At 40.4% G+C, this 13,652-nt stretch overlaps 1 protein-coding gene across 1 annotated transcript in view; it reads left to right on the top strand.

Annotated features, from left to right (window-relative positions):
- The window catches only part of WDPCP (WD repeat containing planar cell polarity effector), a 250,030-nt gene that overhangs the window by 135,446 nt on the left and 100,932 nt on the right, over positions 1-13,652 (top strand). Inside the window, exon 11 of the mRNA XM_034764195.1 lies at positions 10,924-11,112. Coding sequence (XP_034620086.1) covers positions 10,924-11,112 — 189 coding nt within the window. The remainder of the gene's footprint in view (positions 1-10,923; positions 11,113-13,652) is intronic.

The following is a 13,652-nucleotide window of genomic DNA, read 5'->3' as shown; positions in this document are numbered from 1 at the left end:
ACCTGTAATGGGAAGATCATTTTTTTCCAACTCTCTGACTCTTAGGTTCTTGAATGGTTTGGGCTGGCTCGTCTGACTTATTAGGGACTCAATACCATCCTGAGACCTAAGTTTGGTTCTTGTGGTTTTAATGGGCCCCTCTTTTGAACCTATAGCTGTATAGCTGTACATGCTCATTTTCTCATCTCTTCAATGAAAGTAGCATTCAGCCAGGAGGGGAGCAGAAGTTCACACCTCAAATTTCTCACTAAAGTGGTGTTGGCTTTCCATCTAAACCGCCTATATACTTACCAACTCTTTTCTCTAAAACTTACTCTCACAAAGGTGAGGTAAAACTTCATACTTTGAACATTTGTAGGGCGTTAGCCTTCTACCAGAACAGGACTAACTGGTTTAGAATGTCTCTACAGTTAGTTGTCTCCTTTGCTGACTGGATGAAAGGCAACCTGTCACTTCACAGAGGATTTCTTCCTAGATCTCCTTGTATATTCGTCTGTGCTCAATATTGTTACGGTTCCACTACCGTAGAGTTTTAGCACACTCTACAAGAGCACAAGCACTGCCAGTTGCTTTTTTGGGTCACGTTTGCATCCGTGACATTTGCAAGGTAGTGACTCGGTTCATATGTTCACTGCTCATTGTGCTTTTAAGAGATGATGCTAGATTTGGGAGAAGGGTGTTTCAGTCCTTGCTTAAATAGACTCCGATACCCCCCTACATCTACAACTGTTTGTGAGACACCCAAAGCGAATGGATGTGTGCAAGAACTCACAGAATACCTGTTTGGTAACTGTTGTTCTCCATGACCTACCCTCCTTCCCTTCTGCATTGGAGTCACAGCACATACTGGCTTCCAGTGTATCAGGGTGGTCCCCTCAGCTAGCAGCATGGGTGTGCAGCGGGCGCATGCAATGCCTCACCAGGTATTGCTATGGGGAAAAAATTCTCCAGTTATGTGCACTGATGCATGCGCACCTGCCATGGAACAGACACATGCAATGCATCACAAAGAACAGCAGTTACTGAAGAGGTACATAACCATTTTTATAGAATGATTATTTACACTAAAGGAATAGGTCTCACGTTATTTTGTTTCCTGCATGAATGGGGTGTGTGTGTGTGTGTGTGTCCCTCCCTCCTGATGGGTCTTTATCAAACTGTGCATCCCACATTTGGGCTGTCTTATGTTGAGAGGTGTGGTAATATCTGCCATGAATCTGCTTAATGTTCTTCCTGACTCCAACGTATGTGATACCCCATTTCCTTTCTTCAAAACTCTTTATAAGAGGCAAATGCATTTGTATATTTTAGGGCAGGGGAGTCTATAAATTAACATATTCAGAGTTTTGAACCAAGGTAGAAGTAATTAGCATTTATAGCACTTTTCATCTATGAAGCTCAAGAGTTCTGTACCGAGGCAAAGAAGCATTATTATCCCCATGGGGGGGTTACAAATGGAGAAACTGAGGCACAGAGCTGCTAAATGGCTTTCCAAAGTTATGCAGCAAGTCAAGGGACGATGCAGGAATGGAGCGCTGTAGAGAGCTAATTTCCCTCTCATGCCAGGGAGAATCAGGATGGACTCCATTCAAAACAAGAGAGTGTAAAGCCAGGGTAAGTGAGAGGAGAATCAAACTTAAGTCTCCTGACTCTGAATTCAGTGCTGTGACAGAGAGCCATGTCGGACATACCTACGCTGGGAAATTTCTGCATTTTGTCCCACTCTTGTCCAGCAAGGTGAAGGTGCTAGCATTGACCTTGTACGTATGTTTTTACTACCATGTAAATCCCTACTGAGATCGCAACAAACTCCAGTTGATTTTTTTAGTCGGGAGGCAGTGGGATCTAGATCCACAAAGGGACTTAGGCATTGCAGTGCCTAACTCCTAGACACCCTTCTGCCAAGTGAAATTCTCAGCGCTGAGTTAAGCACCCTAGCTCTCTATTCAGTGAGTGGAGAGAGGCACATGCCTAAGACATGGATCTCCAGCAACCAGCAAGCTGAGCGGAGAGCTGCCTAAGCTAGCCAGTGAAAGGCAGAGGAAAGGGATGGGGCTTAAGGCCCAGATCCATAAAAGTATTTAATGGCCTAATGCCTACTGATCTGGGCCTTAGGCACCTTTCTGACAGGCCACATAAATGTGCCTCCCTCTGCTAAGAATCTCCAGCTGTGAACCCTCTCTTGGAGGTAGGTCCTAAGCCAGGTCTACTGTTTAAGTAGCCTATGCCCTTTCTCCCAAAAAAATGATCCCAGGCTGTCTTTTGTGTGAGGCCCAATCCTGTAGGTTTGCTGTGAGAACACGTACAGGATTGGGACCTGCAGGCAAGATGGGTAGGGGAAGGTCTAGTTTGAGAAGTCTGCCGTGGCTTAGGCATGAGCTAAGTCTCCCAGCAGTGCTGTGAGGTAGCACAGCTTTGCACATGCCTCCTGGCAGAAACTTAGCCACCTACCGGGTTAGGTGGCAGCTGAGTGATGGTTTTGAGAACGTCAGTGGCATCTGAATGTTGGACATAGGCACCTGAAGAGGCAGTTAGGCACCTAAGTACCTTTGTGGCTCTAGCCCTGGGTTTTTTTGACAAGTTTGTCCATGATATATCTGTTCCTCAATGATATTCTTCTATGGAGGGGAAAAAAAGACTGATTAAAAATACTGAAAACCGCCATTTAATTGAGCAAATAGTTTCTGAAAGGAAAAGATGACACTAAAAGTGATTCAGATAACACAGTCTTCAAGGTGTAAATTGGTAAATTGATACTGTGTGGCTTTAGCAACCGGCAAAATGTCAGGTTTAGCCATATTTTTATTGTTTGACAAGAACTAGCCAGATTGTCACTGTTATCCAAAAACAGTATTAAAGAAAAATGTTTGTAGATTGCCATTTATTATGAGATAATGTCGCTCCACCGTGTCCAGTACTGCTTAGCAGTTGTAAAGCACCAGATAGAACACTAATTAAAGCATCTGTTTGATGTTTTTCTGCATGTTGTCCATTTAAAAAAATAAACCTCTAAATTACCTGGTGACCTGTCAAACAGAAGGCACTCTGCCCGTGTATACCTTGCTTTTCTTCAGTCCTCCCTTGTGGGGTCTACTCACGACAGCTTTCCAGAAAGCACAGCTTTCCCCTTCCTATCTCTAGCACATTTATGTTCTTATTAAGTCAAACAGGCTCTCAGTGCAGGGACTTAGAGGCCTTCCTGCTAATTGCCAGCTTGTAAACTTAATTGGCCGGTCTCCCTGGGCACTGTTCCTAAATCAATTAGGCAATGAGTTGGCTCTCACCTCTTTTTCCCAAGTAGGTCGCTTGGAAGCGCACCACCCAAGAGAGGTCAAGCATCCAAATGGGAAGATGTTGACCTCCACAGTTGAAAGTTATCGCATTTTAAAATTCATTCTGTATATTACCGTCAAATCGCATCTCCATAGAAGACCATGGTTCCCCCCCCACATAGTCAGCTATGCAAGTCATAATATAAAGTCCTCTATTGCTTCAGTGTTCTCTTAGCTTTCTCCCTGCTTGCCACATTAACAAGGTGAAATACTGCACTGATTAGTCAGTCCTCGTTGCTGAGATCTGCAATTTTTTAGGCCTCTGTTAATTAATAATTAATATGCATACAAATTATATCAAAATACATTATAGGGGTGTGACGGAAACACAGACATTCAGCAGTGGAAGCTGAAAGCTATCATTAACTTGCTGCGTTATGCATATGTGGAGTAGCTAATGTGCTGTGTTAGGACACGCTCCTGGGAACCTCCCATCAGCAATGTCTATGTATAACAGGATAGTTTAAAGATGCAGTTGTAGTTTCTGAGACTGCGTATATGCTTGAAATTACATTTGTGCATAAGTACTTTGCTGAATCAGTGTCTATAACAAGAATTTCCCTGTATTTGGCTCTAAATATCTGTAAATAGGGTACTGTGGCTATCACAGGTTTTTTATATGCGATATGTTAGAATCAGCAGATCTATACAAAAAGAATTAAGTTTCAGGGCAATACTGCATATTTGATCCAGTATCAATAGTACTCTGTCTTCAGAGTAATTTGCGCTTTTGATTTGCTATAAAGACTCTAAATTTATGATTTCTAAAAATCTGATTTTTTTATTCTACTTCCTGTAACTGCTCCCCACACTATGATTTTAACCCTTTCAGGCCAGGTGATCTTTATGCATAAACTTTATCATCAAAGAGCGATTTCCACTATCAGGGTAATCTCCCAGGAAAGCTTAACCCATTAAATCACATGTCATTAACCACACAGCATAGTTTTACCAAGTAAGTTTGTATTTCACGGTTGATGGTGGTTACTCTTTTTGCACATGTACAGTTCTGAAAAATCTAGGCCCTTGTTATAACCAGTAATAATTTATCTCAAGATTTTCTAAACTGTTCCATATGAAAGTTAACAAATAATTCCAGTGACTGTGCAAAATAGTTTTTACTTCCAGCTGCCACCACAGATATCTGGACAAGTCTGTGAAGCCTCCAATTCTTTGTCTAGCTAATTTCAATTCAGAAAAATAATGATACCAATCTTGCACTAGAGAGATAGTGTACTATATTAGATTTCATTAACATATAAACAAACATCTTCATCTTCCCGTCACAATTAACATCAAGATTACCTACCTTGTGCAATACTTCAGAAACATACTATAAACACTGATGAAGAATAAGGACTACCATAAAAATTAAATATTATCATTACCAGAAATGCGCACGTATAAACGACCTCAATTAAAAACAGCAATTACACAGAGAACGTACCCATACAATAAATTCAAGTGTGAAATGTAATCTAGTAGACAAGCATGTGTTTTCTTTAAATGATACTGAAAAAAATAATAAAAGGCATTATTTTATTCTCTTTAACAAACAAAGCCTTTCAAATGGTCTGGAAACATCAGGCATGGCGTTCTGGGTTTTCCAAGCCACTTGCTGGTCATTGAAATCTGGCTATACCTGTTTTCCAGTTTTCTTGCTTCTTTGCTCTTCTATGCCTGTGCAAACTACACCCACAACTGCATTTGGGAAGTTTTAGTGAGATGTGGTTTTCTGCAGCTTGTCTCTGCTCTTCTCCACTGGAAGAATGTTCACTCCTTGCCATCCTTTGTGTCTTTGACTGCAATTCTTAGGGTCAGTTTTCTCTTTCCTACTGGTATGTTTTTCTTAAAATTAGGGTTGGTAGGGTGACAATTTCAGAATATCTGTGATAATCTTAAATTTAGTTTCCTTTTTCCTTTAAATGATAAAAACGGACAATATATTCTCTGAGTAGATTTCAGAGATATTTTAGAAATATACTATTTCATGTCTGAAACCATCAGCTCTGACCCGACATCTGAGGTTTTAGGGTAACAGTTTTAAATGAACATACTATTTGGCCCTGGTACGCAAACCAGGCTCATAGCTGAGAATATTAGCCGTAGTGCATATATGCTGTAGGTAGCCACATTGATATGATCAGCTGGCTAGTCAAGGGTGAGGAAGTGAAGGGTGTGGAGCATGAGCGTGTATAGATGTTTCCTTGGCGCGGTCATATTTCATTATGATAGGTATGTTAACTCTGATTTTCAGCAATTCTTATCTGTAATTGAAAGGTGCGTTGATGATAGCTGGCCCTTTAAATGAAATCAGGCCCCGCTTTTCTGTTCCAGTCCAGGTGAGTGCTAGTTTGGGTTAATGAGGAGTGCGGGGCTGCCCCTGGGAGTTACAAATAAGAGACAGGCCAAAGTAAAGGGAGAGTGCAGAACCCTGAGAGTGAGGCCTGATCTACACTGAAAAGTTATATCAGCATCGCTATGTCGGTCAGGGGTGTGGAAAAAAAACCCACTCCCTGACCCATGTAGCTATGTCGACATAACCCCAAGTGTAGACACAGCTGTGCGGATGGAAGAGGGCTTCTGCTGACACAGCTAACTTTGTTTGAGAGTTGTTTATTCCTGCTCCGACAGCAAGCCCCCTTCTGTCTACACTATGGGGCTATGCTGGTATAGTGTCTGTAGTACAGATGTACCCAGAGAAAGAGAGAGCCTGAACGAGTGCTCAGAACGAGAGCAGAGCTGACTCAGAGCTTCAGGAAAGGGATGCCCCTGAAGGAGGGAGCGGTAACAGTTCCCCAGTGAGCAGTGGCGCCAGATCAGGCTGGTGAAAGCAGAAGACACGGAGGCAATCAGGGGCTTACCTACAATCTTTCCCAGACCAGAAAGTCGCCTCCAGAGAGGGCTGGAAAAGGAGATGCCTGCTGGCTCTCTGAGCCAGACAGCTGAAGTCCAAGGATCAGAGAGGACTGACGGCTGGGGACTGGATGACCCTGATGATGTCTCCAGCCAGGAACCTAGAGCCAGGCCCTGAGAATGAACCAGGGCAGAGAATACCCCAGCAAGAAGGGCTGGGGGGAGACATGGTGAGAGATGCTGGAGCCGTACCTGAGAACCTGAGCACAGTGAGAGGTGCCGGAGCTGTACTTGGTATGTTGACAGACTGTTGGGACTTGAAGATTAAATGCAGTGTTTGGGCTATGCTGGGGAATTCTGGATTATGGTTGTTTGACTTTTCTAATAAACTAACCCCACAAAGGAATATTTATATTTGGAAAGCTTGTGTAGAGTTGCTGGGGACTCTGGAAGAGGGAAATAGAGGAAGGGGCTGCATGCAGGGCCACACTGAGGACACAAGCGGGCATCCTGGAGATGGCCACTCTTTCATATTGTCTCACAAGGTCACATTCTTCTCTATAATTAAATACTGAAGAAATGCCTCGAGTAGAGGATTTTGCTGAGCTGGAGGTAACTTTTGTGCATGACACCTAATGTGAAGGCTCTGACTGTTCACTGTAGGATCATAGAAGATCCCATAGGACTTTCTCTCTAATAGTGTTAGAATTTGATCCAACTTCCTTTAAAGTCAGTGGATCCCAAACTCATAATATCCTAGTATAATTCCAACCTCAATACTTATATGCTAAAAAATTCCTTGTAGTCACACAAGAACTGTTATACCTAATCAGACCCATAGCCCATCTAGTTCAGTATCCCATCTCTTGCAGGAGCCATCACAGGATTCTTCAGATGAAGGTACAAGAACCCGGCTATAGGCAGATACAGGATAATCTTCCCACCACATTATGTTTCACTATAATCTCCAATAATTAGAGGTTGCCTTAAGCCCTGAAACATGAGGTTTAATATCTCTTTCAAAATCTTTGTGAGCATTAGCTGTTATAAACTCCAGATATTCTTTTTATCTATATAAATGTTCAATCCCTTTTTGAAATTTACTAAATTCTTGGCCCCAATGGCATCCTGTAGCAATGAGTTCCACAGTCTAATTCCACATTTTATGAAAAAGTATTTCCCTTATCGGTTTTGAATTTGCCACCTTCCAATTTCATTGAATATCCCCTTTGTTCTTACTTTATGCGAACAGATGTTCTCAGGCTACCTTCTCTATAGCATTTGTTGTTTTATATATTTTTATCATGTCCCCTCTTAGTTGTCTCCTTTCTAAGGTAAACCACCCCAGTCTTTTCAATCTCTCTTCATTAGTTTTTCCATAACCATGCTTGCCTCCCTTCTCTGAACCCCGTGCAATTGTACAATATCCTTTTTGAGATGTGATGACCAGTATTGCACAGAGTATTCCCGATGAGACTGCACCACTGATTTACATAAAGGTACTATAGTATTTTCCTCATTGTTCTCAACCCCAATCTTTATGCATCCTCTCATTTTGTTTGCTTTTCTAACCAGAGCTGCACACTGAACAGAGGTCCTCATTGAGCTGTCTGTGATTCCCAGCTCCCTTTTCTGAGTTGATACACTTAATTTAGAACCTTGTAAGGTATATGAATAACTTATATGTTTTTCCTTCCAGTGTTCATTACTCTGCATTCATGACATTGAATTTCATTTGTCATCATGTTGCCTATTCACCTAGCTTGGTTAGGTCCTTCTGAAGTTCTTCACAGCCCTTTCTGTTCTTCACTAACGAAAATAATTGTCATCTACAAATGTTGCTACCTCACTGCTCACTGTCTTTTCCAGCTCGTTAATAAATACATTAAACATGGGACAGTGAGATGCTTGAAGCATCCCACTGTAAACCTTTTTCCAGGATGAACATTGACCATTCTTCTTTTGGATGGAAATAGCAACATTAACTAGTTAGTGGAAAGGTTTGAAATCCATTTGAGGACTTCAGGAGATGCCGAGTGCATGTGTGCGATACTTTCTGGAAATGAAAAAATGTTCACAGTGTATTTGATGGTTTGGAGGTCTCCGCATTCACACGATGGCAAATCCTTGATTCCCCATTTGTGCATCAGGTGCATGCACCTTCCATGTCATGTCCTAATATAGTTGGTGGTCGTCCCACTGTCTTCAGCACAGCAAGAAACCAGACACTTTGATGATGAGATCAGCTATGAGGTGGTGGTTGTTTACGTCAGAACCTGCCCATTGCCTCCACCCGGTGTCTTATGGATTGAAGTTGGCTTCTCCAACCACCCAGAATGGTCAGCGGGACTTAGAGCGAGGGTGAGGAGGGTGAACAAGGTTATCATGGTGCGGGAGCTTTTGTTTACCAAGAGCTTTCTTGTACTCAGACAATGTAGCCATCTCTCACCGGATGGTGGAGGAGGGATGTTAGCAAGGACTGGAACCAAGGCAGTGGAGAGGACTTCAGGGTGCCAGTTACAAGTCTCATAGCTGGATATCAGTGAGACCCATGTGTGAGCTTCTTTCCTAAACAGGTGCACAGTACTCGGCTGTGGAATAAACTAAACCAGTGTTGCCATTCGTAGCATTTGAGCATCACAACCCCAGCTAGATCCTGCTAGCTTTTTGGATGATATTGGTGCAACACTTCGTTTTATGACTCACCTGCTTCAGATGTTGTTGATAGGTAAGGCTGCAATCAAGGGTGACTCCTAGATAGCAGGGGTTCAGATCGTCAGTGATTGCCTTGCCACAGAAGTTTACATTCAGCATCTTCTTCGCTTTGGAATTGCTGAGATGGAAAGCTGATGATGCTGTTTTTAATGGGTTGGGTTTGAGCACCCAGTACCTAAAGTAGTTTTCCATCCTCTTGACCATTTAATCCTACTCTTTGCTTTCTGTCTCCTACCTGTTTTTTTAATCCATGACAGTACTTCCCTCTGACTCCATGACTAGGTAGCTTCTTTAATAACCTCTTGTGTGGGGACCTTGTCAAAGACCTTTTGAAAGTCTACATAAATTGTTACTGATTCTCCTTTATCCACTATTCTATTGACATGTTCAAAGAACTCTAATATATTAGAGAGACATGATTTTCCTCTGCAGAAACTGTGTTGGTTAGACCCTATCATCTCATGATCATTTAGGCATTTATTATTTTATTTTTAATTATCATTTCAGTCAACTGACCATGTACAGATGTATGGCTTCCAGGACTGTAATCTCCCATATCACCTCTATAGCCATTTAAAAATACAGATACAGCATCTACTACTCTCCAATCTTCTGGAATAATGGGTGTTTTATTGAGAGACTGCCTATTTTTGTTAGCAGCTCAGCCACTTCACATTTAAGCGCCTTCAGAACTGCTGGATTTATACCATCTTGTCCTGATGATGTACTTCTTTTTAAATTACTGGTTTGTTCCAGCACCTCCTCTTCAGACACTGCAGTTTGGTTCAACATCATAGGGGGAGGTAAAGTACCTGCAGGCTTCATGGTTCCGATATACTTTTTAAAAAAAAGTCTTATTGTTTGTTTTTATACTTTTAGCTATTTGCTTTTCAAAATCCATTTTGTCCCTTCTATTTTCCCTCTTATATATTGCCTGCTGTCATTTGTGCCCCTGTTTACTGGCTTCACTAGGGTCAGAGTTCCAAATTTTGAAGGATTTCTGTTTGGTTCACATAGCCTCTTAAACCTTGCCATTGGCTTGCTCTTTACCTTTCTAGTTCCCTCTTTGTTTGATGGAATACATGCCTTCTGAGTCTCTATTGCTGTTTTTAAGTAAATAGCTATGCCACGTGTAAGGATTTTATTTCCTTTATTTTTGATTTTAGGGGCTTTTTGACTAGCCATCTTATTTGATTGAGTTGTCCCTTTCTAAAGTTTATCATCACTGTGTAACCTTTTGGTTCTTTACCTCCTCCTAGGATGCTGATGAACCTAATTATATTGTGGTCACTATTAGTAGCTCAGCAACTGTTGCTTCTTGAACTAACTCCTCTGTGTTACTTAAGACTCAGCTGAGAATAGCCTTTCCTCTTACGTGCTCTAGCACTAGCTGGTCCAAGAAGCACTCACTTAAGTTGTCAAGAAACTCTTTCTCTAAATTTTACGCTATTCTTTGCTTTCTGCCTTCGCTAATAATACCTCCTTACCTGGAAGAGACATTGTGAAAATTCATTTATTAACATATGTGAGGAGTCCAGGTACTATGGTGATGAGCACCATATAAAAACCTATATATAATTTAAAATAAACAAATAATATAAATTGTTATGTAGTGTTGCTGTTGCTGGTAAGCATATGCCACATTCCCCGCCCCATACATGGATGCATTTCACTGTTGGGTTTTCTGCACCATGTAAAGCGTATTGAGGCTAGATATGTTTAGATAAAAGGTTAGGGTGACCAGAAGTTCCGATTTTATAGGGACAGTCCCGATTTTTGGATCTTTTTCTCACATAGGCACCTATTACCCCCCACCTCCTGTCCCGATTTTTGACACTTGCTATCTGGCCAGCCTATAAAAGGTGCTGTACAAATGTACTAAATAATATTTAAACATAAAACTCATTTACTTATTAATACCTGAATTAATAAGGAACAATATTTGTAACTGCTGAAAAATAAGAATTATTTTTCTACAATGTTATGATGCTATCCTTGGCTTTAATATTTCCTATGACAGGTGTCATCACAAGAGGACGGCTGGGCCTTGTGGAAATCATCCACCAGTATGTTCGTTATGATGAGATATATGAGGCGATTAGTGTCCTGAGCAGCATGAACTGGGACACTATGAGTCACCAGTGTCACATAAGCATGAGTGCCATTGTAAATCACCTTCTTCGACAAAAGCTGACACCAGAGAGAGAAGGTCAGAGTTTGGTTGTATTTCATAAATGTTTATACTTATATTTTAAAATCTATACTTGAATGATTTTGATAATACATATTGGCTTTAAAAAGAGGCTCAATATTTACTAGGTCCTGACTAGTCAGAATTATGCTTTGCTATTCTACAATCAAATGTCATTATTATATAGATATTTTTAATAAGATTATGGACACACATAAATTGCATTTTAATTCATGTTAATAGTAAGGAAAGTGTAATAATACATATATTACATAATATATACACATGCATAAATATATATTGTATGATCTATATTATCTTTGATATTTATATGAAACTATATGATCAGTAATTTTATCTATCTTGATAGATAGACAGATAGCTTTACATTGAAATCAGTGACTAATGTTGGCCAGTACAGAAGTCAATTATTTATTTTATATCAATATTTAAAACGGGCACCAAATTAAGAAAGGGCGTTGTTATGGGGAGGGGACAGGAGTATTTAGTTCAGTTTGGGGGTATTTGCAAAAAGCACGGTCTTTCAATGCAACATCCAGTGTCTTTCCACACTCCTGCAAACCATAGGACCACTACACCTCCACTCACTGTAACCTCCCTGTCCCCTGCAGTCACTCCTGACATCTCCCACACGAAAGGATGAATTTAAGGCTCAGCCTCATCTCCGCTAGACCCTGGTGTGATGGCTTCCCACTGAATTGTGTATTGGAATGCAACAGACTCAAAAATTTAGAGTGCAACAGTTGAGTGACAAGGTGTCATGCCATGGCCCAGCAAGGATTGAGCTGCGTACCAGGCTTATCTTTTATATGGGAAGAAAAGCCAGTGCTATTGGAGGTGGTGAGCTATAGATCTTAGGAAAATTGTAAGCTGCCCAGCTTGCTCTCAAACCATCAGTTGGCCATCCCTGTTTTACAGCATGAGATGTGAGTTAGATTACCATAACCTCCACTCTACAAATGTGCAGCACTAAAATCTTGTCTTAATAGAACACACTTTTAAAGTAACCAGTGAAAAAATAGGCTATTCTTGAAACTGTTATAAAAATATGCACATTCTAAATAGATATCTGTGTATTTTCTCCCCATGCAGCTGCCTAATGCTGTCTTACGACAGGTAGAATTTTATTCCAGCCTGGATTTATTCTATATGAATCTAACAAATTTGACATGGTAATTTGTTTTCTTTTTATTAGTGGAACCTAGTGAGCCCTTTTATTTGTAGCAGTGTGGCGGTTATCTTTGAGATCTTTATTTCTGCCTTCAACATCAAGCTGGGCTATCTAATGAATCTATAACTGTGCTAGTAGTTACCCATATTCCATGTAGGTTGGCACATTTCAGAAGTACAAAACATGCTGTCAGGAAAACAGCAATAGCAAGAGAGTATGACTTGTTTTCGCAATAGCATTGCTGTATTCAATTTTAATCTAAATTGACTGCTGCTTTGAAAGAAAATACCTTTTAGGTTTATCTTATCTTACTGTTTAGATTTAAGATAATGTAAAACCTAATTTACTAACACTTTGCCTATGTTTATAAGGCTGTATTATTAGAGCATTTAGTGCTGTCAAACCTAATAAAATAAAATGTAACTATGCTTAGAACTAAAGAACCGTTATCACTAAATACAGAAATGGCTAGTTCAAACAAAAGTTAATAGCAGGAAATCAATGAGATTTTGTCCGCCTAATGAGACAATGGGTCAAGTATACTCTGTTTTAATGCATACACACCACTCCACCTAATAATAATGGGGTTTGCAAATCCACCTTGACAGGAGAATCTGTCCCAGTGTATCAAATTCTTTCAGTGATTTGAGAAAAATGGAGGCTTTCATCAATCATTTTGCCCTATACTTAGGAATATATACCTCGCACAGCAATCACAGACAACAATCACATCATATAATGACGTTAATGTTACTCATCATTAAAGTAGCCCCACCAAGACACTTAGGACACAAACACTTTAAATAATTATAAATAATGGAAGAAAAACACTTTATGTTAAAAAATATAAAAAGCCAAAGTGCCATTGTCAAAAAAGGGGGACTCACAAAAAATTCTTCTGTAGGAGAAGGGCCTCATTGCCTTCTCACTTCTAATCATTTTAAACCAGTGCAACTCCCTTGACTATGGTGACCACCTAGTGGTCAAACGCACAGTGGTGAACCCTGAAAAGGTGAGGCTCATTATTCTTTCTTTAGTAGAAAAGTTAATTGGAAGTTGATTTTTACTGATGAACTTGTTCAAACTGTATTGTTCTTATGAGTCACTGTTTTAATTATGCATATCTGGCAAAAGGTTGGTTCCTTATAGATTACTTACCTTTTGACAGCTTTTTGTTGCTCATAGTCTTTGTCAATGCTACGCCATGTGAAAGTTTATACACAGGTTTGTTTTTGTACTAGCTGTCGTATTTTAATTTCATCTTTCCTGTGACAAGCTCACATTTCATCAGTGTTTGAGAAACCTGACGGATGGCAAACATGAGCAACCTGTTGTAATTGAAGCAGTTTCACTTGTTTCATTGCTG

Source organism: Trachemys scripta, chromosome 3 (assembly GCF_013100865.1).
Source record: "Trachemys scripta elegans isolate TJP31775 chromosome 3, CAS_Tse_1.0, whole genome shotgun sequence".
NCBI lineage: Eukaryota > Metazoa > Chordata > Testudines > Emydidae > Trachemys > Trachemys scripta.
The sequence above is the reverse complement of the archived record's forward strand: the minus strand, read 5'-3'. Positions and strand labels throughout refer to the sequence as shown.